The sequence below is a fragment of the Ursus arctos genome, unplaced genomic scaffold (genome assembly GCF_023065955.2).
Source record: "Ursus arctos isolate Adak ecotype North America unplaced genomic scaffold, UrsArc2.0 scaffold_14, whole genome shotgun sequence".
NCBI classification, from domain to species: Eukaryota; Metazoa; Chordata; class Mammalia; order Carnivora; family Ursidae; genus Ursus; species Ursus arctos.
The window spans coordinates 8128880-8149218 of NW_026622808.1; the positions used below are offsets into that span (position 1 = coordinate 8128880).

The window sequence follows — 20339 nt, forward strand, 5'->3', positions numbered from 1 at the left end:
TCAGGCACGGGCTCCTGGTGGGAATGTATTTGCACGTACTTTCTTCTCTCCAGGTCAGTCCTTTCTTAGGATCAGGGACCCTTTCCCTGGCGGTGGATCAAGTGCCCTTGGTTGGGTTCTGTTTCTCGGGCTCCTCTCCGGGCTAGCGATGTAGTCCAGTGGAGGGGGTACTGAGCTGGGCCCTCGGTCATGGGGACGCGAGTCTCCCCGATTTCTTTCACTTCTGTTTCAGAATACACACGAGCCGAGGGATGTGGTTAGAGGAATAGCTTTGAATCTGCCGGCATGACTAGAATGAGAGTGAATCGGTTAGCTTGGGGTTGGCTTATGCGTCTTTCCCTTCGCGAACACAGACCATGATTCTGCTGATCCGAAAACCAGGGCTCCTGGTGCTGGTACACTTTAGTGATGTGTGCAAATGCCGTACGGTTGGTTTCCTTTCTAATTGCGAAATGTTTCAAATGTCCCTGCCGTTCCGGGGAATAACCTACCAGCCGTCACGATTGGAGAGTTAGGTTTATTTCACATCTCTCTGTTTTATGAAATCAAACGCCGTGGGAAGGGCTCCTTCCCTCCCACCCACCCTCTCTGTTTCCCCAAGTGGCCACTGTCCCGGGATTGGGGTGTAATGTGCCAGTGCGTGTGAGTGACCACAGACCACCAGACACGTTATTTGGTGTTTCGGAATTATATTCCAGCATGTGTATGCACACACGTGTGCCCGCACACTTGGGACTTCCAGACTTTTCTTCTTGAACTCTTAGCTACTTCTAGGTTGCTTATGACACGTGTTTTAACCGAGGAGGACTCTCCAGTGTCACGTGACACTGCTCTCTCTAGAGAGGGGAGCATTTCTTGGGCTCATGGTAGGATTGGGGGGCTCCTAAGAGCACCCCCATATACACACTGAGAAACCCTCATCCTGAATTCTTGGTATCTGGGGTCAAAGCTCAGATGGACAGTCCTGATGCGGGGTTGCCCCCTTTTCCTTCACGCTGCTCCCCCCCCCCCATTTCCCAGCGGCCTCCACGACCCAGGGAGAAGAGAGGCCATGGGGCGCAGGGGGGCAGGGCAGCCGTGGGGAGCAGGGGACAGAGTGCGATGGTGGCTGGTGGTCTTTTCCAGGAGATGACCTCATGCGCTGTGTGGACCTGTACAACCAAGCCCAGTCCAAGTGGTTCGAAGAGATGGTGACCACCACACTGGTGAGGGGACAGAGACGTGTGAGCTTGTCAACGCAGGGGCTGGCGGGATGCTGGCGGGCATGCGGGGGATGGGGTGGAGGTGGCCACAGAGCCGGTCACTAGATCATCTCTACCGCTGAGGTCGAAACCTTGACTCTGGGCCAGCCTGTGTGGATTCAGATCCGGCTTTGGCCCTTCGAGCTGTGTGAACACTGGCAAGGGCTGGGTCTTACTGTATCCTCTTTGACTGTCCCCTTCAGGGGTCAGGGTCAACCAGAGATGCCCTCAAGCAAATGTGCATTGGGGCCTTTAGGACAAATAGCCAAGTCACAGGAAGCGTGACCCTCCCACCCCCAGAAGGGTTGCCCGTCCTCGATAGAGGACACATACGGAGTGAGGTTGGGGTAGCTGTTCAGGAGAAATGGGAGTAGAGGCCTCTGACCAAGGGGTGCAGGGAATAGGCATCAGACCCCCGTTTTTGTCTTCCTATTTTTTAAAAAATTTTCTTATTTGAGAGAGAGAGTGCAGTGGGTAGGGACAGAGGGAGAGAGAGAGAATCGCAAGTGGACTCCATGCTGAGCGCGAAGCCGGACGTGGGGCTCAATCCCACGACCCTGAGATCCAGACCTGAGCCGAAACCAAGAGTCGGAACCGATGGGGCCCCCCAGGCGCCTCCTGAGTATTTCTCATGAAGGGACAGTGTCTCCTCCTCAGTGAGCACCTGTTGGGTTGGCCAGTGAGGTGTGCTTGGCACTGGGGCCATTGGGTTGGACGAGAAAGGAGGCCTGGCACCAGGTCCTGACTGCATTGTCCCACTGCCCAAAGCTACCCTCGTCCATCCGGCACAGGACAGACGAACTCTCTGCGTGCCCAGGTGTCAGCCCACCAGAGCAGATTAGAGCTCTCCCCCAGGGACAGTGACCTAGTCTTCCTCCTGCTTAAGCTCCTGATTAAACCCCCCGCTTTACCCTTCTTCCCAGTTAATCACCTGGGCTGTGACCTAGTTGTGCACAGAAGAGCAGTCTGATCCCCTAAATTCCAAAGATGCAGAACCGTCTAGAAACCAAAGGACAAACCCTTTCTCTTCCACTTGACCATGGCCATCTGACTCCTACCACCCCCCCTCACCCCCGCTTCCCCTGGCCGAGTCTCTAGTCTGCACTTTAGAATTAGATGGAGAGAGGAAAGGAGGCTGCTTGGCAGAGGCCCAGGGACAAAGCCCCAAGAGTCCGAGGCACAGAATCTCTACATGTGACCCCTGTGTGCACCCCATTGGGGAACTGGGGCCGGGGCTGCCCTGGGGCAGAATCCGGACTCTGGTTCGAACCCCACTTCTCCCATAATGCTTTGGGCAAGTGATGTTACAGATAAGAACCTTTCTCTAAATGACCGAGAACAACTAAGTAACGCGTGGGAAGCTGTTTGCTCCCACCGCGCCCAGCAGAGCTGGATTCAGGAAACAGCGGCTGCTGGGTCACCACCTCCCCCTCCCCGCGAGACGCTGGGCGAGTTCAGCCCCCGAGGGTCCGCTGGGACCCGCTGGGAGCAGGCAGTGCCTTGCGTTTTGCAGACAGCGTGGGCCGGGCCCCACGAGGTGGGAGGGTCCCCGCATGCAGGGCGCGGGCTCAGGGCTGTCTGGTCTCCGCCTGGGCAGGAGCTGGAGCGGCTGGAGGTGGAGAGGGTGGAGATGATCCGGCAGCACCTGTGTCAGTACACGCAGCTGCGGCACGAGACGGACATGTTCAACCAAAGCGTGAGTCGCCTGCCCTGGGCCCAGGCCGGTAGGACCCCCAGGGGGTGGGGGTGGGGGAGCCGGGGCCAGAGGAGAGCCACCTGACGCTGGGGAGCGGTGGGCTGAGTAGCCCGTCTGAATGAATCTGTCCCAAAGGGGGCAGGTGCTTGGGCCCGTGGGCCCCCCCTTGGGATAGGCTTACAGACATCCTGGACATCGCGTGAATCCATCCCAAGCACGTGCGACAGAGACGCGCGTGAGCTCTCAGCCCGAGGAGAAAGAAGGTCCTGACAGTTAAAATAGCTGAGCCCTTATTGCCTCCCCTGGCGAATTTCTTACCAAAAAATAAATAATCCAGAAACATCCAGAGTCCCTAAAGCTAACGTTCTGTTGGCCCTGTTCTGGGACGGTCAGGGTGGGGACAGACGGAGGAGGCGGCCCCAGGCTGGGGACGGAGTGCCCTGAGCAGAGTGGGGCTGAGAGCCCGGGGCTCCCCGCTCTTGCAGCCCTGCGCACGGCTGTCCCTCACAGGGGCCTCCGTTGTCCCTGGCGCAGCCGCCAGCTCTGACTGTGTCCCCTTCTCCGTCCCTTGCAGACAGTCGAGCCTGTGGACCAACTGCTTCGAAAAGTGGACCCAGCCAAAGACAGGGAGCTGTGGGTCAGAGAGCACAAGACGGGCAACATCCGTCCCGTGGACATGGAGATTTAGACGGGCACGCACGGCCCCGGGGGTCCTGCCGAGGAGAGGGGCGGGGGGTCCCATGGAAAGGAGGTGGCCGCACCCGCCACGGGGCCTGCTGCCAAGTGCAGCTGCCCTCCCACCCACTGTCCTGGTCCTGGTCCTCTGAGCTGGCCATTCCAGAAGGGCGGCCCTGCTGGGAGCTGCCAGTGTGCCTGGGCCGAGAAGACGGACCCACAGCCCTGCCCTTGTCTCTGAGGCTGGAGCCCCCTGACTCCTGTGCTGTGCTCGCTGCTCCAAGGACAAACAGGCTGGAGCTTTGTGGTCCCTGCCGAGCACGGGAGGGGTCACCTCCCCACCCAGAGCCAGCTGTATCACACACTTGTGCCCCTGGAAGCCCCAAGGCCCTTTGTCTAACTGGCCCCCTGTGTCCCGGGCTTTGGAGGGTCATGGCAGAAAGGTCCCTGTCTCCAACCAGGTATCAGGATCAGAATCGTGGATGGAAGGCACGGTTCAGCTCAACAGCCCACACCCAGAGTTCTTTGCAGCCCACCCTCTTTCTTGTTTTCCCGTTGCATTCTGGGAGCCTGCATCCTGGCTCTTTGCCACTTTTCCATCGTCTGGGGTCTTGGGAGTAAGGCCTGGCTCGTCTCTCTGCCCAGCCCGACCCTGCCTGGAGAGGTCAGGATGGAACTACCTCATTCAGCACATCAGCCCCGAGCCAGAGTGTTGTGTCTCCTGCTAGGTCAGGCATCTTCTGTAAAGTCTCCGGGCTGGAAACCCCAGTCCATCCAACCCTCAGCCGCTTCCTCACGAAGCTCCCTCCTGCCCCCCCACCCGCCTCCCAGGCTCTTCGCAGGGCGGGCTCAGTCCCCTGTGGGAGACGGATTGGGAGGGGTCTTCATCACCCCCCCCTCCCCGAGGGCTCCACCTGCTTGTGCATGGCGGGGGTGGGACCCCGTGTGGCTTTCTCTCCCTGGTGGGCACTGCACGGGCATGGCAGACTCTCATGGTCACAGCGGGGTGTCCCCTTCTAGGCAGTGTCCTGCCACCCTGGCCTCAGCTCGTCCTGCACGTTCCAGAGCCCTGCACGGAGCCCCGCTTGGTGCTGGTACCACCTTCCCCTTTCCCCACCTCCCGATTCCTGGGAAAGCCGGGTCTGAGCATGACGTGGGAAGCATTCAGCACTCCGCGCGTCAGTCCCCGCCTTTACAGAAACACAGCAAACACGTTCTCCACCATGTCAAACCCTGAGAATCCACACCAGGGGACCGGAAGAAGAAATGACACCCACCCACCCCGGAAAGGTGGTCACGCGGCCAGCAGGGGGCAGATCCTAGCCCAGAACCCACGCCCTGAGAACCCATCCCTCGTAGCTCATCTTTTCCTTTGATTACTTTGGACGTGCAGGACCCATACGCCCCCTACAAGGGCAGGGTCCTAAGAGCACAACCCCCGGGTCCCTCGGGCTTCATGCCAGGAATTGATGACTTGAGTCTTTCGGCCCATCTTTCGCGGAGTCAGAATGATGCGCTCACGGTTTAGAGTAGAAAGATGCCCAATGTCCTAGAGTAAGCCACACTTTGTCACTTGTCCTATTGAACCAGCCCAACCAAAAAAGTCAGCGTGGAGGATGGATCTGTCCCTGGCAGGGAGGACTGCTCCTTCCGGATTGGGGGTGGGGCCAGGACACCAGCGACCGATTTTAGGATGTCTTGGTTTCTCTATGAAAAATGGGTGCTGGTAGTAATTGCCTTGTGGCTTTAGTGGACTGATTTGTGGGTGATTTTCCAATGTTCAGAGCCAATAGCCTTGTTACTAACACAGATATTTTGAGTGTGATATGGCTCGTTGGTTTTTGTTTTCTCCCTCCCTTCCGAGGATTCCTGAGTCTTCTGGTCCTCCCTGGGACCTCTTCTTGCCTCTTCAGGGGAGCCTGAGTTGGCCCAGTGTGGGCCGGGCTGTTTTCTGAAGTCATTCTTTCCCCCCCACCCAACCCCCACCTCCACTCCTCAGCTCACTCTCATTAACTTCCACATTTTTTTTTTTTTCTGTGCTCCTTCATTCATATCAAAGAGCTTAGTCAAGGCTGAGCAATGTGCTAAGTTCTGGGGACAAGACAGGGCAGGGGAAAGCCCACGATCTCTTCTTTTGTGTAGACTTATTTTTTCCTCCGAGGGTATTGGCAGGTCGGTAGCCTGGGCCTTCACGTACAAGCGCTCTTTGCAGAGTTGTGGTTTCCAGAAATACTCCGTGTCATGCTGGTAGATCTGCATTCACTCATTCACTCATTCATTTGTTCATTGAGCAGACACAGGACGAGCCGGGCATCATGCAAGGCTCCAGACATGCAGCTGCATGCAAGACACACGCTCTTTCCCCGTCTCCTCTGTTCTCCATGTGGACAAGGGGCTCTTTAGACCTCTCTGGAGAATGAGAACAGAGCACTCCTTCCCCATTTAACTCACTCAGAGCCTGTCCTCCTAACACAAACCACCACCAAGCGGTGCTTCCCCGCTGGGTGGAAGGTGGACCGCAACAAGGGTTTAATCACCTGGTCATCAGAGCGTGCAACCCGGATCCAACTTGAATTTCAGAGATTTCTCTCGTTTCTTTTAAATAACTCTCCTCGCTTGGCAGAGAGGAAGAACAAAGCCCAGGGGGGTGACCAGTGAGCCCAGGGAGTGAGGAGTGGGGTCTGTTGAGGCTGAAGTCTAGAACACCCCAAAGTGCGCTCCGGAGTAACGCTATCCGGTTGTTGCTGTTTTATTTCATTCTTGTAAATTTCGGTGTTCAGGTCATGAGAGCATATGGCCGGGCTTATTCAGAGACACTCGGGGATGGTCCTGGCCACATCCGTTGTTCTCTAAGAACAAGTGAGCCCCTTCTACCTGCCTCCTACAAGACATGGATGCACTTAGTTCTGTCTGTGAAAACCTGATTTTGGGGGGGATCTCTAAGATAAATGATGTTCACAGTGAGTTGGTTGCCACAGCAACCTCCAGGAAAAGTCACTTCTCCCTTGTTCTGTTGCTTTTGATCAGTATTGCAAAGCCCTGGCCAACCAGACCACAGGGCCAGCTGCCCTTGGGACCACCTTGGGACTTCTTTTCTACCCCCCACCCAGTGCCCGTCGGGCCAGGAGGATTTCTGCACCAGAAGGCGCGTCCCACTGGGGCTGGTTCATGACCGAAGCGAACAGAAACTGTCCACACTCATGAACAGGGCGGGGGGGGGGGGGTTCTCTTCCCTTTGTGAAAACCAATCAATCACTAGGTTAGTGCACGGGTACATAAGAGTCTTGGCAGAGCCAAAGTCCCTTCTTGGAAATACAAGCCATAAACCTCAAAGGACGTCAAAGACTTTGGCTTGTTGAAGTGATTTTACTTTCAGCCGTGAGTGGCCTTGACAGGGAGAGTTTAAACAGGATTCTGCAGACCACTGGTGGTTATATAGGTAGGGAAAGCACTTTAGGCGTGTTAAGTGGGGTACAGATCAGCATATCCCCTGAATCCTCCCACCCCTCCCAGACCTACTGTCTTGTTTTTTTTCAGATTTATTGAGATATTTGACATACTTACTGGAGTTTATTGACATACAGTGAAATGCACCCTTTTGAAGGATAGGGTTCTGTGATTTTCGACAAACCTACAGTCTTAACGACCACCACCAAAATCATCATCCTATTTCTATCGCTCCTGAAAATTCCCTCCAGCTCCTTTAGAGTCCATCATCCACACCTGCTCCCCTTCCCGCCCCCTGGCGACGGCCCATGGATTACCTGACTCTACGGCGTGGCCTTTTCTAGAATGTCCTATAAAAGGAGTCACCGATGTAGCCGTCGAGTCCGGCCGCTTTCCCTCGGCTCCATGCTTTGGGTCACCCCACGTCACTAGCTCGCCCCCGTGTCTCGCCGAATCGTGCTCTGTTGCGCGGATGCACCGCGCGCTTCCTCGCTTGTGAAATGCGTTGTCCGCCCCAGACGCTCCTGGCCCGGGGTCCTCCGCTTGGCTGCATGGCTGCTTCCTGTGCCTCCCGAGCCGCCTCCAAACGCCAGCCGTGCCCACGGTGGTTCTTGGGGTTCCCACTCACCTGCCCTTATGGTTCATTTCAGGTGTTTGTGCAGAAAGGGGCCGGGGGCTTGGGGGAGGGGTGCCTCCCACTTCCGCCGCTCCCCGAAGCTTGCAGCCCGGCTGGTAGACCCACGCACTCCTGGGGGGCCCTCTCGCTTCCGCTCACACAGCCTTCGGCTTCTACTGAGCATGAGGGGGCGTGGAAGGCGAACGGGCCAATCACGGGTGAAAACGCAGGGGTGGCCTTGACCTTTCCCTGGATCTCTGTTGCTCCGTCTGCAGGCCGCAGGTGTGCGTTCTGGTCTCCCCAGGCTCCTCCAGCTACTGTACTCCCTCCTCCCCTTCTCGTTTTTCCAGGTCTGTCCCCGACACCGTCATGCTTGACCTGGGCCCCATGGGCGCGGGTTGTGCGTGGTGGTGTCTGAAATCCTCCCGAGAGGGGTACCCTGGCACTTCTCTTGTTGAGACACATTTGGAGCTAAAATTAAGAGTTTCCCGAGCTGTTGAGAATGAGGTAGTTCCTCCTAGGGCCCTGAAGGGAGCACTTGGCCGTCATTACCTTCGGGGTCTCACCCCCTGGTCTTTGATCTCGTGTCCTGAGGTCTGTTTGCAAGGAGCCAGGACAGGCTTGAAGACAGCCTCGGCCCGTGAGCTGCTCGGCTCTGCTTGGAGGCTCACTCAGCCGGTGGTCACACCGAGCCAAGCCTGTGCCTGCAGCCCGCCGGGGGGGGGGGGGGGGGGGGAGATGGTGGCAGAGATGGGACCAAGCCCAGCCCACGCCGGGCAGGCTACGGGCATGACCCCCAAGGTGACGACTTGGCCAAGCCGTGTCTCGATGGTGCTCTGCTCGGTGAGAGGTGAGCCCTTGGAGGCAACCAGGCAGCCCTCCGAGCAAACGGAAGATGTTCCGGGGCCAGGCCATGGGAGGGCGTGGGCCGTGGAGCCCACCCTGCAGGATCCCAGTCTTCTTGGGCACTTCTGGGTTGAGTTTTGCCAGGGAGGACTCTTGGCAACCCCCACCCCCCATGGGAGTAGTACTTCTGTCTGGCCTTTTCCCGAAGGTGAAGGTCCCTTCAGGTCCGGGTGAGAGTAAGACAGGTGACAGGAACTGAAGTTTTGTTTTCCCTTACCCTTTCGATGGCCGGGGCGTGGAAAGGAGCCTTTGTTGGGACATGCCTCTGAGGGAGCTGGGTTTCGATGACCTTTGGGTCTCTTTCTGTGGGCTGTTCAGGGGACGCTGACCCCTTGCGTTGGAGGGACATTCCTAATAGGATTGCAGTGGGGCAATCGCAAAGGGTCTGGGCACACGGGTGCCATCATGGGGATGGCGAGGGAAAGCATTCGGTGCCAGGGCAAGAGCATTAGACTGGCCCCGCTCCACCGCCTTGTGTGTCCTGTACCCCGAAGTGAAGTCACGTTCCCTCCCAGGACCTCCGTACTCCCTCGTCTGTCAAGCAAGCAGAGACGCACCCTTTCCAGCATCACACGCAGCAGACCGGCTCTTGGGAGCCGTGGCCTCCAGGCAGCCATGTGGACCCAGGAACAGACATTCAAAGGGACACCAGCCATCCTTGGTGACAGGGGTCCCAAATTTGCATCTCTTCCCTTCCCTGAGGAAGGAGATGATGGTGGGGGGGGGCTGGGGGGGTGGGGGGGCAGCCCTTTCACAGACGAGCACATCAGCAAACCCTATGACAGTGGGATTTTCTAACAAAATAAACTTGCTTATTCGGTCTGTTTTCTGTAACTTTTGCTAAATACTTTATACATTTTTAATGTTAAAAAAGCTGTGTCTCCTGCCAGCATTCCTCATCCCGGTATGAATGTGTTTACTCCACATTGTATACCCTTCCACCCTCTGGCTGCCTAAATCAGTAAATACAATTGATGTACTATAATTTATAAGTAACACTGTTGAAACTCCGATCCCTATGGAGGGCTGTAACCTGCCGCCCCGCCCCCCCCCCGCACCCTCCCCCCGTAATAGCATTTGTGTGTATTAATGCTAAAAAATTAAATGTTTAAAGGGTTTAAATTTTGAAGGCGTTCGCTATCTATAATTGTTCTGCGTTATTATAAAGCGTTTTCAGGAAGTGAAATGCGCTCTCATTTGTCCCCCCCACTTGGGCTCTGCGTGTACACTTGAGATGCTTAGATTCACCCCATGTAAAATAAACTGTCCAGAGACACTGGGTCCTCCTGGGTGACCCTCTTTCCTGGAGGGGCTGTCACCCTCTCCTTTGTATAAATGGTCTCAGCAGTCCTTCCAGGCTCCTAGGGTTGGCGATAATTTTGTGCCTGATGTCTTAGCAGAGGGCAGCTGGGCGTGGACCCCCCTCACCCCCAGATGGGTACCGAGCTGCCGGACCCACACACCTGGCCCCTCGTGACCCCCTTCCCTAGTGACTTCTGTCCCTGTGGACAGAAGGAGTTCCTGGCTTGTTTCTTTCCCCATCCATCCATCCATCCATGCATCCATTTATCCATTTTTTCATTCAGTAATTATTGAACACCTACTATATACCAAACACCCCTTTAGGTAGTGGGAACACGTCAGTGGAACAGGTGAAGAGCCCCTCTCTCCTGGAGCTGGCTTTCTCACAGGGAGAGAGACAACAACAGTCCGCAGAATAACTAATCCCGCATGGGTGCAGAAGGTGTTAAGTGTTAGGGAGAAAGAAGGACCCGGCAGGGTGTGAGGATGGGGCGTTTCAGGGACGACCCTGGGTAAATTGCAGTATTAAATAGGGCAGTTGAGGGCATCCTCATTGGGAAGGTGACATTGATCAAAAGCAAGGGGAGTGGGGGGAGCCCGGGAGGTAGCTGGGGGAAGAACATTCCAGGCAGAAGATGGCCTGGTTATGGGCGGTGCGGGTGGGGGAGGGACGCCTACTGGGTTGGGGCCAGCATGGCTGGAGCAGAGGGATGGTGGGCGGGGGAAGTGGGCCCTTGAAGGACTTTCACGCTGGGGGGTCCCAGCCAAGGAGCGTGTGGCATGACTTCACGGCTGTAGGGCTGGCTGCAGACTGAGGGGGACAAGGGCGCAAGCGGGGAGGCAAAGAAGCTGGACCGGGAGGGGACGATGGTGGCTGCAGGATGTGATCACGATTTTGGTGGAAGTGGGGGGGGGGGAGGTGTCAGGATCTAGATGAGCTCTGGACGTGGCACCAACACGATTCTCGACAGATTGGGGTGGGGTGTGACAGTGGGACATTGAGAGTGACTCCAAGGACTTCAGTCCAAGCCACCAAAAGGATGGACTGCCATTTCCTGCAATGGGACGGCTGTGGGAGGAGTGTGCCCTCCCATTCTCCGCCGCCCACCCACCCTCTCTATAACCCCTTTCCCGGCTCAGTGCAGACAGGGGGTGCAGACTTCGGTTCCAGGCCACGGGAGGAAGGGCCATCTTGTCCTTCAGCCCAGAGCAGGAGAAGGTCGTGGAGTGGGGGTGAGTGCTGGGGGCCAGGCCCCGGCGAGCAGCCAAGACAGAGCTCCCGGCCAGCCTCTGAGAAGAGACCACTTCTTTCCGTGGAGGCCAGGCCGGGAGGGGGAGTCACAAACTGAGGCCCTCTGGCTGGAGGGCGGGCCTTCTTCCCAGCAGTCTTTGGGGTTTGAGGAGAGTTTATGGCCCCAGCTCAGACTTAACAAATCCGTTCACAATACATCATCTCCAGCAACTTGTTTGGCTAAGGAGCATAAGCATAAACTCTCCCTCTGATAGAAGATGTTTATGCAGGTTTTCAAACAAACCCCCAGGTCCTGACCCCTCTCCCAGCAGCATCAACACAGCTGCCTGTGGTCCCACCCCGCGGCCGGGCCCCTCCTGGGCACAGCAGCCTGACGAATGCGGCCTGGAAGTACCAGGCTGCTTCCACCTGGCTCTGGCTCCTTCTTCCTTGCCCTCGGCCAGGGCAGAAGGGCCCGGGGGTCTCTGGCTGCCTCCTGCATTAACCCAGAGCCTCCCCATCTCCTTGCCCACCAGCTCGTCCAAGGTCATGGGGACCCCAGCTCCTCACCGACAGCCCCGTTGCCCAGGCCTCCTTGACAAAGGAGATGTAATGAGAAGACCCCGAACAGGGAGCCTGGTCGACCAGAGCTTTCCTTCTGGCTTTGCTGTTCAGCAGCCGTGTGACCCCGGCAGGCTGCCTGCCTTTTGGGGCTCCATGCCTGTAACATTGACCTCCCCGGTGAGGACAGGCCTGGCACCAAGATTATTTATTTATTTATTTATTTAGTGCCCGCAGTGGGGGAGGAGCACAGGGAGAGACTCTCCAGCAGACTCCACACTGTGAACAGAGCCCGATGCAGGGCTTGATCCCACGTCCCTGAGATAATAACCTGAGCTGAAACCAAGAATTCAATGCTTAACTGACGGAGCCATCCAGGCGCCCCGCTAGGAAGCACTTCTAATCACCTCCCACACCCGGTTCGGAGACAAGGGCTGAAGCCTTGGCCTCTCTTTCGTGGGCTGGGGTGGGTGGGTTGGTGGGCTGGTTGGTTGGTTGATTTCTGAGTGTGGTGACTGTCCTATTTCCAACTGCTCTTGAGAACAAACGCCTTGCTTGCTCCAGGATAGTGAAAGTCTAGGGAAAAAAGAAAGGTCTTCTATTAAGAAATAATATGCTCTCACAAACTGATGGGGAAAAATAGTAAGTACACACACAGACACACAGAAACACACACACACCCCTAGCACTAAGGCCTCCTGAGAAATACTCTGGAACCACAGGGATCAGGACTGAAAAATCTAGAAACATTGGACCATAATTCCGAATAACCACATTCAAATGGCATTGAACATGGGCAGCCCCTTCCGTGGCTGGCATGGGCCTCAGAACTCCCCGTTGTCTCTGACTCACCTGCTTCGCTCACTCGCTCCACCTGCTGGCCCCTGTGGGCAGTTTAGGTTCTGATTTCTGTCCTAGATGAGTAATACCAAAAACTAACACGTATTTAGCACTGACTGTGTGCCTGGCTCTGTTCTAAGTGCGTTGCACATATTAACTCATTTTAGCCTCAAAATAACAATGAGCTAGACACTGTTCTTATGCCCATTCACTCAAGGAATATTCACTGAGGGCCCCAACCTACCGGGCACCATGCTGGCAAAGGAGATGCGGTTGGGAACAAAACAGACAGCATCCCAGCCTTCTCGGCGCTTTTGGTCTGATGTGGACACACACAGCACACGGGGTAATTCAAAGTGAGTCAGAAGGTGTACGTACGAGGGAGAGAAATAAAGCAAGGTTTGGGGCGTGCAAATGGTTGGGGGCAGGGTGTGCTGTTGTAAATAGAGTGGTCAGGGCAGGCCTTGCCGAGAAGGTGACATTAGAGGAAGGTGAAGGATTAGAAGAGCGTTCTAGGCAGAGAGAGGTTAAGAAACACGTCTAGGGTCACACAGCCAGTAGCTGCAAAGCTGGGATTTGAACCTGGGCTGGCTCGGGAGCCTGGCTCTTAAGGACTACAGTTTAGAGCTCAATGCGAGATGCCACTCCTTCCCCGCGGGACCCTCAGTGTTTGGGGTGAAGACAGGCCGTGATCGATGTGGTGGTTCCCTGAGAGCTGGAGTAAGGGAGGAGGAGGGACGGACAAGGGGCAGCAGGGAAGGCCAAGGCTTTGGCTCTGAAGCGTCTGACCTTCTGTCCCGTACTCCCAGAAGGCCACCTGCTGTCAGCTCTTTCTTTTAATCTGGGGGGGGGGGGGGTGGTTCTTGGAGCCTGCCCCCCATCCCGGCCCCTCCTCCCTCCAAGTACTGGGGTGAACCGGCCACAAATCCTCTAATCCGCCAGCACCTTCGCGTCGGTCTCCAGCAGCGCCTGGCCCTCGACGGCCGGGAGATCACGTCGCTCCCACCCGCCCGCCCAGCCACCGCTGGCCGGCCGGGCCCACACGGCCTCACCCATGGGGAACAGCAAGAGCGGGGCCCTGTCCAAGGAGATCCTGGAGGAGCTTCAGCTGAACACCAAGTTCACGGAGGAGGAGCTGTGCTCCTGGTACCAGTCCTTCCTGAAGGAGTGCCCCAGCGGCCGCATCACCCGCCAGGAGTTCCAGAGCATCTACGCCAAGTTCTTCCCCGAGGCCGACCCCAAGGCCTACGCCCAGCATGTGTTCCGCAGCTTCGACGCCAACAGCGACGGCACCCTGGACTTCAAGGAGTACGTCATCGCCCTGCACATGACCTCGGCGGGCAAGACCAACCAGAAGCTGGAGTGGGCCTTCTCCCTCTACGACGTGGATGGCAACGGGGCCATCAGCAAGAGCGAAGTGCTGGAGATCGTCATGGTCAGTCTCGGCCTCCCCGTGGCGGGCCCGGGCTCATCCGGGGTCGGGGTCTTGCTGCTGCCGCCGCCGTATTCAGGGGGACACAGCGGGGGTGGGGCTGGCCGGTCAAAGCGAGGGGGATCCAGGCGCTGGGGCTCAGGGGCTCCGAGAGCATGGGAAGAGGGGTCCCTAGGACACTGACGTTAATAGAGGCGGGCCGCTTCCCCACAGCTTCGTCCTCCTCCTAAGAAGAATCTGGGTATTTCCTGTTAATTGCATATGGTGTTTCCTCCTTTCCCTTCCTTGCCTTCTTCCTTCCTTCTCTCCTTCCTTCCTCTCCTCCCTCCCTCTCTCCCTTCCCTTCCCTTCCCTTCCCTTACCCTTCCTTCCCTTCTTCTTGCCTTCTCCCCTCCCTTCCTTCCTTCCCTTCCCTCTCTTCATTCCTTCCCTCCCCTCCCTTCCTTCTCTCCTTCTTCCCCTCCTTCCCTTCCTTCCCTTCCTTCCCTTCCCATACCCTTCCCTTTCCTTCCCTCCCTCCCTCCCTCCTTCCTTCCTATCTTCATTAAACTGTCCTCCCAAACCTTCAAGGGCATTATTCGGATTCTTCCACAGTTAGTTTTAAGTATATAACATGTTTCCAATACAGAGGAGGAAGAGGCCAACTTTGGGGGACGTGAAATGTGGGTTCCAGTCCTCATGGTCTTCACCGCCTGGGGCAGGCCACTTCACCCAGGGGCTCGGCTTTCTCACCCGCCCCGTGCTCCGCGCCGATCCCCGGGCTCCTTGCTGGCCAGACTTCCAAACCACGCTGTCCTCCCTGCCCACACTGGCCCCACATCAGATCATTTGGTGTGAAGATTTTAGGTGTCTTGGGAATAGTTTTATTTAATAGGTAAGTCATTTGTGAAACGCGGGAGCATACGCAGGTGACGGTTGAAATCACCTTAAACTCCATCATCCGGAGGCAGCTGCTGTCACCTTATTGGTGTGTACCTTCCCGGGCTTTATCTGTATATATATTTAAAAATAATTTTGGAACTATGACATGCCAGACCTTTGATCAGTTACGATTATGTTATGCTTTCCCTATCAAGGTGTCTTCTTCAAACCCATTTTGAACAGCTCCTTAGAATCCCGTCTTACGGAAAGGCCATAACATTATTTAACCAGCCCTATATTTTTGGACAATTGGGGTGTTTCTATTTTTTTTTCTTCTGATGTCATTGGTATTGCCCTTCACTTGACATCTTTTCCTGGCATCTCTGAATCCCCCACCGTGTCCTTGTTTTATTCCCCTGATTCTGTTCCTGGTAAGAGGGAGAATGTCTTTTGTATTTTTTCCTCCTCTTTTGGTGCGTTTGTAATTCTGCTTGCGTTTGCACGGTTCTCCCTCCCCCCCGCCCCCAATTAGGAGAGACCATGAACCAAGGGGCCGAGCGGGCAGCCTGTGCGCAGCGGACTTGGCTTGGGGCTCCGGTTAAGGGCGGAGTGTCACTGACATCCGGGCACGCTCCCCTGGATTGGCAGGTGGCCTGGGACAGGGAGCAGGACCTCAGAACCACGTACAGGATGCCAGGCCCAGCAGTGGCCTACAAGTTGGTGCTCCTTGAGGAAAGGCAAGAGGAAGGGGAAGGAGAGCAGGAGGGAGAGAAGGAAGGGTGGGGAAGAGGGAGAGGGAGGGGTAGGAGCCATGGTGTCTCTGGCTGAGGCAGGGCAAGGCGAGGCCGAGGCTCTGCAATTCACCAGATCACATGGTCACTGCCCCTGGAGTCCGAAGCTAGAGGTTCTAATCCCAGCCCTGCCACCAACTAGCTACACGGCCTTGGAAAAACCTCTGGGGCCCGGGTAAGAACGGAGGGCTCCTCTCCGAGGCCCTGACAGTCTGTCCTTGGAGTTAGAAGCCGGGCAGGGCAGGCAGGCACTCCCAGGGTTTAGCCCTCGGGCCCACACATGGTTCCCCTGGCTCGGGACCGAGAGACACGTTAAGGGAGCCACCCCCCTGCACTTTGGTTCCTGGGCACCCCCGGGCTCTGAGCACTGCCGGCCGAGCCTGTGCCCGGAGCTGCTGGGTTTGCTTCTCTTATAATGGCATTGGGGGGGGGGGGGAGTTTCACAGGCATTACTGCCCCTGCCTGAGTGTCTGCAAGGCGCCCCCAGCTCCCACCCAGCACGCCTGCCTGCACCCCGAGCTTGCCCCATCGTGACCGCACAGGCTGGCACAGGCTCGGGACCACCATCTGGGTGTCCACTCTGGCCTGGCCAGGCCTGGGGTTCCTGAGCTGCTGGGATCCTTGGAACCTGGAGCTGGGAGGGCACATGGAGACCCCACCTTGTCCCTCTCCCTTCCCCAGCCCCTAGGATGCCCTCCAAACGGTGTAGTGCGAGGATGAAGGTTCTAGAAGCAAGCTGCCTGGGTTAGCATCTCTGCTGCTCTGCTTCTAGCCCGGGAGACTTCTAGCAAGCTGGTGTGTCTCAGTTTCTTCATCTGTAAAATGGGGCCAATAATGCCCACATCCTAAGGTTGCTGGGGACGTTACATGTCCAAATGCCTAGAAGGGTGGTGTGTGTTAAGCGTTCAACAAAGGTTAGCCGTTATTACCGTAAGCCGACCCAGCTGGACAACCAAGGTACCGCATGGACCCCAAAGAAGCTGTCTGATAATCTACGACTTCCGGGGGGTAGGGTTCAAGGTAGCGGTTCCCAGACTGCCACCTTGGGGGGCTGCTGTGGGATTATCGCCAGAAAGCTTTTGGTTTCTTATTCTCATTTTTTTAATAAAATGAAAGTAATGTGTCTACATGCTCAGGAAATTCAAAAGGTAGAAAGAGGGACAAAATGCCTGAAAGCCGCCTTCATCCCTCCGCCACGTTCCCTGTCCCTCCTGAGGGTCTCAAAAATACAGATGCCCCGACCCCACTCCCCCGAACTTTGGTTCAGCAGGAAAGGCTGGGGCCTGGGAAACTGCATTTTAACCTGTGCCCCGGGGGATGCCTGGGCCCTGGGGGTCGTCAGGCTCCACTTCTCCTTCTGATGAGACCTTCCTCTTTATTTGCTGCAGGCAATTTTCAAAATGATCAGTCCCGAGGACGTGAAGCACCTTCCAGAAGATGAAAACACGCCCGAGAAGCGAGCAGAGAAGATCTGGGGGTTCTTTGGAAAGAAAGATGATGGTGAATTCCTTCCCCTTTCATAGCCTTTGGTTTTCTAGTCATGGGCTGTTTCCTGGAGACCCCGACGGGACTGGTCCTCTGAGGCCGAGGCTGGTGCCCAGGCAGGACCGGGACACTTCATCCCAGCATGCACTGTGGGGCTGTCTGAGGGCCTGGGGTGCAGGGTGGAGGGGGGAGGAGGAGGGGGCGGTAAGCAGACTGGTCAGCAGGGCCCAGCTCTGCTGCTGATGGGCCATGATGCCACAGCCCCTTTGCTCCTCCAACTGCATCACCGCCTGAGCAATCTGGGGCAGAGGGAAAGGCAACTTAGAGCAGCGTTAGCGCCCCGGGAAGGAAATGGTTACAAGTCAGGCCAGCAGCTCCTTGGCCCCCTGCATACCTGCGTGCACACTGGCACTCAAGGGATTAGAGGCTTGGCAAACCACTCTCTGTGCTCATCTGTCTTAGACGCTGGGGAACTCTTTCCTTGGTTTCGAGAATGCTTTCTGCACGCTTGGGACAGGGCAAACTTCAGCTCAGTCTGCGTCTGAATCAGCACCGAGTCCCAAGGAAGTGGGATCTCAGTTTACCTGCTTGTACTGCAGGGAGTTAGTTTGGGTCCCCCGGAGAAGCAGCGCCAGACAGAATTGGATTTAGATTAGGCTGGAAGAGATTTATTGAAGAAGGGCCTGGGAGGGAAAACGGGGAGGGAGCTGGAGGAGGCTGGGGACAACGGGGACTGCAGAGCAGGTGGGACCCCTGTGCACTGAGAGGCAAGGGCAGAAGAGGAGTTGAGGCCATAATACCATTGCGGGAAAGCTTTGGCAAAGCCCCCCCATGGAGCCTCCTCGAGCCCCCTTCTTCCAGGGGCCGGCCTGTCTCGGTCTGCTGCCCTGCTCTGTCTTGGGCTGGAAGCAGCCCGTGGGGAGCTGGCCTCTCACTGAAAGCAGTGATGGATTCCAGAACAGGGCAGCCAGTCTGCTGGGGCATGATGCTGGTGGCCAAGGCAGGGAGGATACGGGAGAGGGAGGTGGTGTCGGGTGGTGGTGGGGGGGTGCAAGCTCATGTGGCCAAGGGGGCCCAGAGGGTGAAGAGAGAGAAGAGGACAGAAGCTCTATGACTGGCAGGGACTGGCGAGTGAACATGTGGTCTGGTGGACAGCTGGTTGCTGTCGCGTGGGGGATACGCAGCCCACTGGGGCCTCATCACCTGATTCTCTAACAGAGGGGCCGGACATCCGAAGTGTCTCGCTTGAGGACTCCACTATTGGCTCCTTTTGTGATCTCGGGGACAGGCCTGAGCAGGACGTTACATAAGGGCAGGTGCAGATGGCCCTGGTTTCACTAATCTGCAGTCCAGGAAGAAGGCTGAGAAGCAAGGAGGTCACTGCTGCTGGGGCCAGAACCAGGGGGAGGCCAGCGAGGTCTGGGCACGATATTTAAGGAGGCAATATTCTCAGCTGCTAACCCCGTGCTCGCGCCACCCTGAAAGTGAGCGCCTCCTTAAACTTTGCTGGGTAGGTGATGTCAGCCCTGATGTCACCTCCCCCCTCCTCCCTTACACTGTGGCACCTCCCCCACTGGCTCTTGAACCCCGGGTCTGGCAGGTGCCCAGTTCCCTGTTCTACTTGCTAACCTGAAAATCGGCTCAGGTGAAGGTCACAGTCACCGGAGGTAGTGGGGTCGGCCGTTTTCAGATGTCCCCTCTGGAGGCCATGCCTCACTCCACAACTGGGCTCTGCCTGAGGGAGGTTCAAGCTCCGTGTGAGGCTGATAGGGCAGCTGGGACTTTAAAACCCCAATTTCAGTACCCAGACCTGTGTTGAGAGCCCACCGTGCATCCTAACCTGGTGGCAGGGCGGGGGGACCCAGGCGCGGGTTCAGGACGTCCGAAAGGCAGGCGCAGAGCCCAGGCCAGTGGAAATCCAGTTCGGTTCAGCCAAGCTTGGTTGAGCCCCTACTATGCGCAGGCACTGTGCGCATCGCCATAAGCAGAAAGGAGCACTTGTCTCTTTCCTGAGTTATTTAGAAGTGCGACTGTCCTCCCGACCAGACCAACAGCTTCCTGGGGCAGGGGCTTTATCTCACTCCTTCTTGGACCGCCCCCTGCGGTGGCCTCAGCCCCCAGAGCAGTGGCTTGGTACAGAGGACCTGTCAGCCCACGCGCTGGCAGGGAGGCAGAGAGACCTCTCCACGAGCCAGGCTCTCCCGGGCACCACGCTGGGCCCCTCACTTTTCATCCGTTCCCCGGGTGGATGCTGTTCCCCGCTTCTCTGTCCCCCAGAAATTCCCGCAGAACTCCAAACTTGGGCGCTAGGGTAATAGTCAAAATATTTAAGAACCTGCGGGAAGGGGCACCGACCAATCAGAAGATGTCCTCACAGCGCCCCTCATTAACCCTCTCGCTGCTGGCTGCTGGTTCGCGGGGAGGTCCAGGGGTCCGGGGAGGAGCTGAGTATGGGGGCGGTGGACCACCGGGCACCGAGACTCAGTGTTTTCGTAACAGATACCTCCGCATGGCACGTTGGCCAACGTCAGCCTCCCCGCAGCTTGAAACAGCCCATCCTGACTGCGGCCTTTCCTCCCCCCCCCCCCCCCACTCATAGATAAACTTACAGAGGAAGAGTTCATCGAAGGGACCCTGGCCAATAAGGAAATTCTGCGACTGATTCAATTTGAGCCTCGAAAAGTGAAGGAAAAATTGAAGGAAAAGAAACCTTGATGTCCACTGCTCGGCCCTGCCCCCTCCCCTCCCCAGGCACAGAACCCCACTGTGAGCATGCGCAGACGCCCCAGGGGCCAAGGGGGTTGCCTTGGCGTTAGCGTCCCTCCCTGTTCTACCCTTCCACCGCCTCTCCCCTGCCCTCGGCCTCCTCTCCCCTGCCCTCGGCCCATGCCTCCGTGATAATCCCAGGATTAGGTCACAGGAGTCCTGATGTCACCCCTGGGTAAGCTCCTTTGTGGGTTGCTGGGTAAGCAGGTTCCAATAAATGCCAGAGGAGCTGGGCACCCACCTGGCGGGTCTTTCTTGAACTGGAAAAGAAAATGATTTCTGTGGGCTCTGCCTCGGAGACAAGGACGAATTGCCCCTGCAGTCATGGGCGGGGGTCCTGGGACTGTGGTGGAGATCGGAGGCAGGCGCAGCCCTTCTCTGCCAGAGCGCAGGCTGCTCGGGGTGGGGGGTGGGGGGGGCACTGTAGACCTAGAAGAAACCATTCCAGGCAGTGAGGTGACCCTGGAGACGTGCCAAGCGCTGCGGGAG

The 20339-nt window shown here is 57.0% G+C and overlaps 2 protein-coding genes across 6 annotated transcripts in view; both read left to right on the forward strand.

The window, feature by feature from the left end:
- GAS7 (growth arrest specific 7) overlaps positions 1-9707 on the forward strand; it is a 202859-nt gene extending 193152 nt beyond the window's left edge. For all 5 annotated transcript variants that reach the window (XM_026520996.4, XM_057311319.1, XM_044391832.3 and 2 more), the window contains 3 exons: positions 1126-1205; positions 2839-2937; positions 3512-9707. In XM_026520996.4, coding sequence (XP_026376781.1) covers positions 1126-1205; positions 2839-2937; positions 3512-3625 — 293 coding nt within the window. In that variant the 3' untranslated portion in view covers positions 3626-9707. The remainder of the gene's footprint in view (positions 1-1125; positions 1206-2838; positions 2938-3511) is intronic.
- A 3862-nt stretch (positions 9708-13569) lies between these two features.
- RCVRN (recoverin) lies at positions 13570-20063 on the forward strand. The gene is made up of 3 exons (XM_026521227.4): positions 13570-13950; positions 16988-17099; positions 19684-20063. The coding sequence occupies exons 1-3, from the start codon at positions 13570-13572 to the stop codon at positions 19797-19799; spliced, it is 609 nt and encodes a 202-aa protein (XP_026377012.1). The 3' UTR covers positions 19800-20063.
- The last annotated feature ends 276 nt before the right edge of the window (positions 20064-20339 follow it).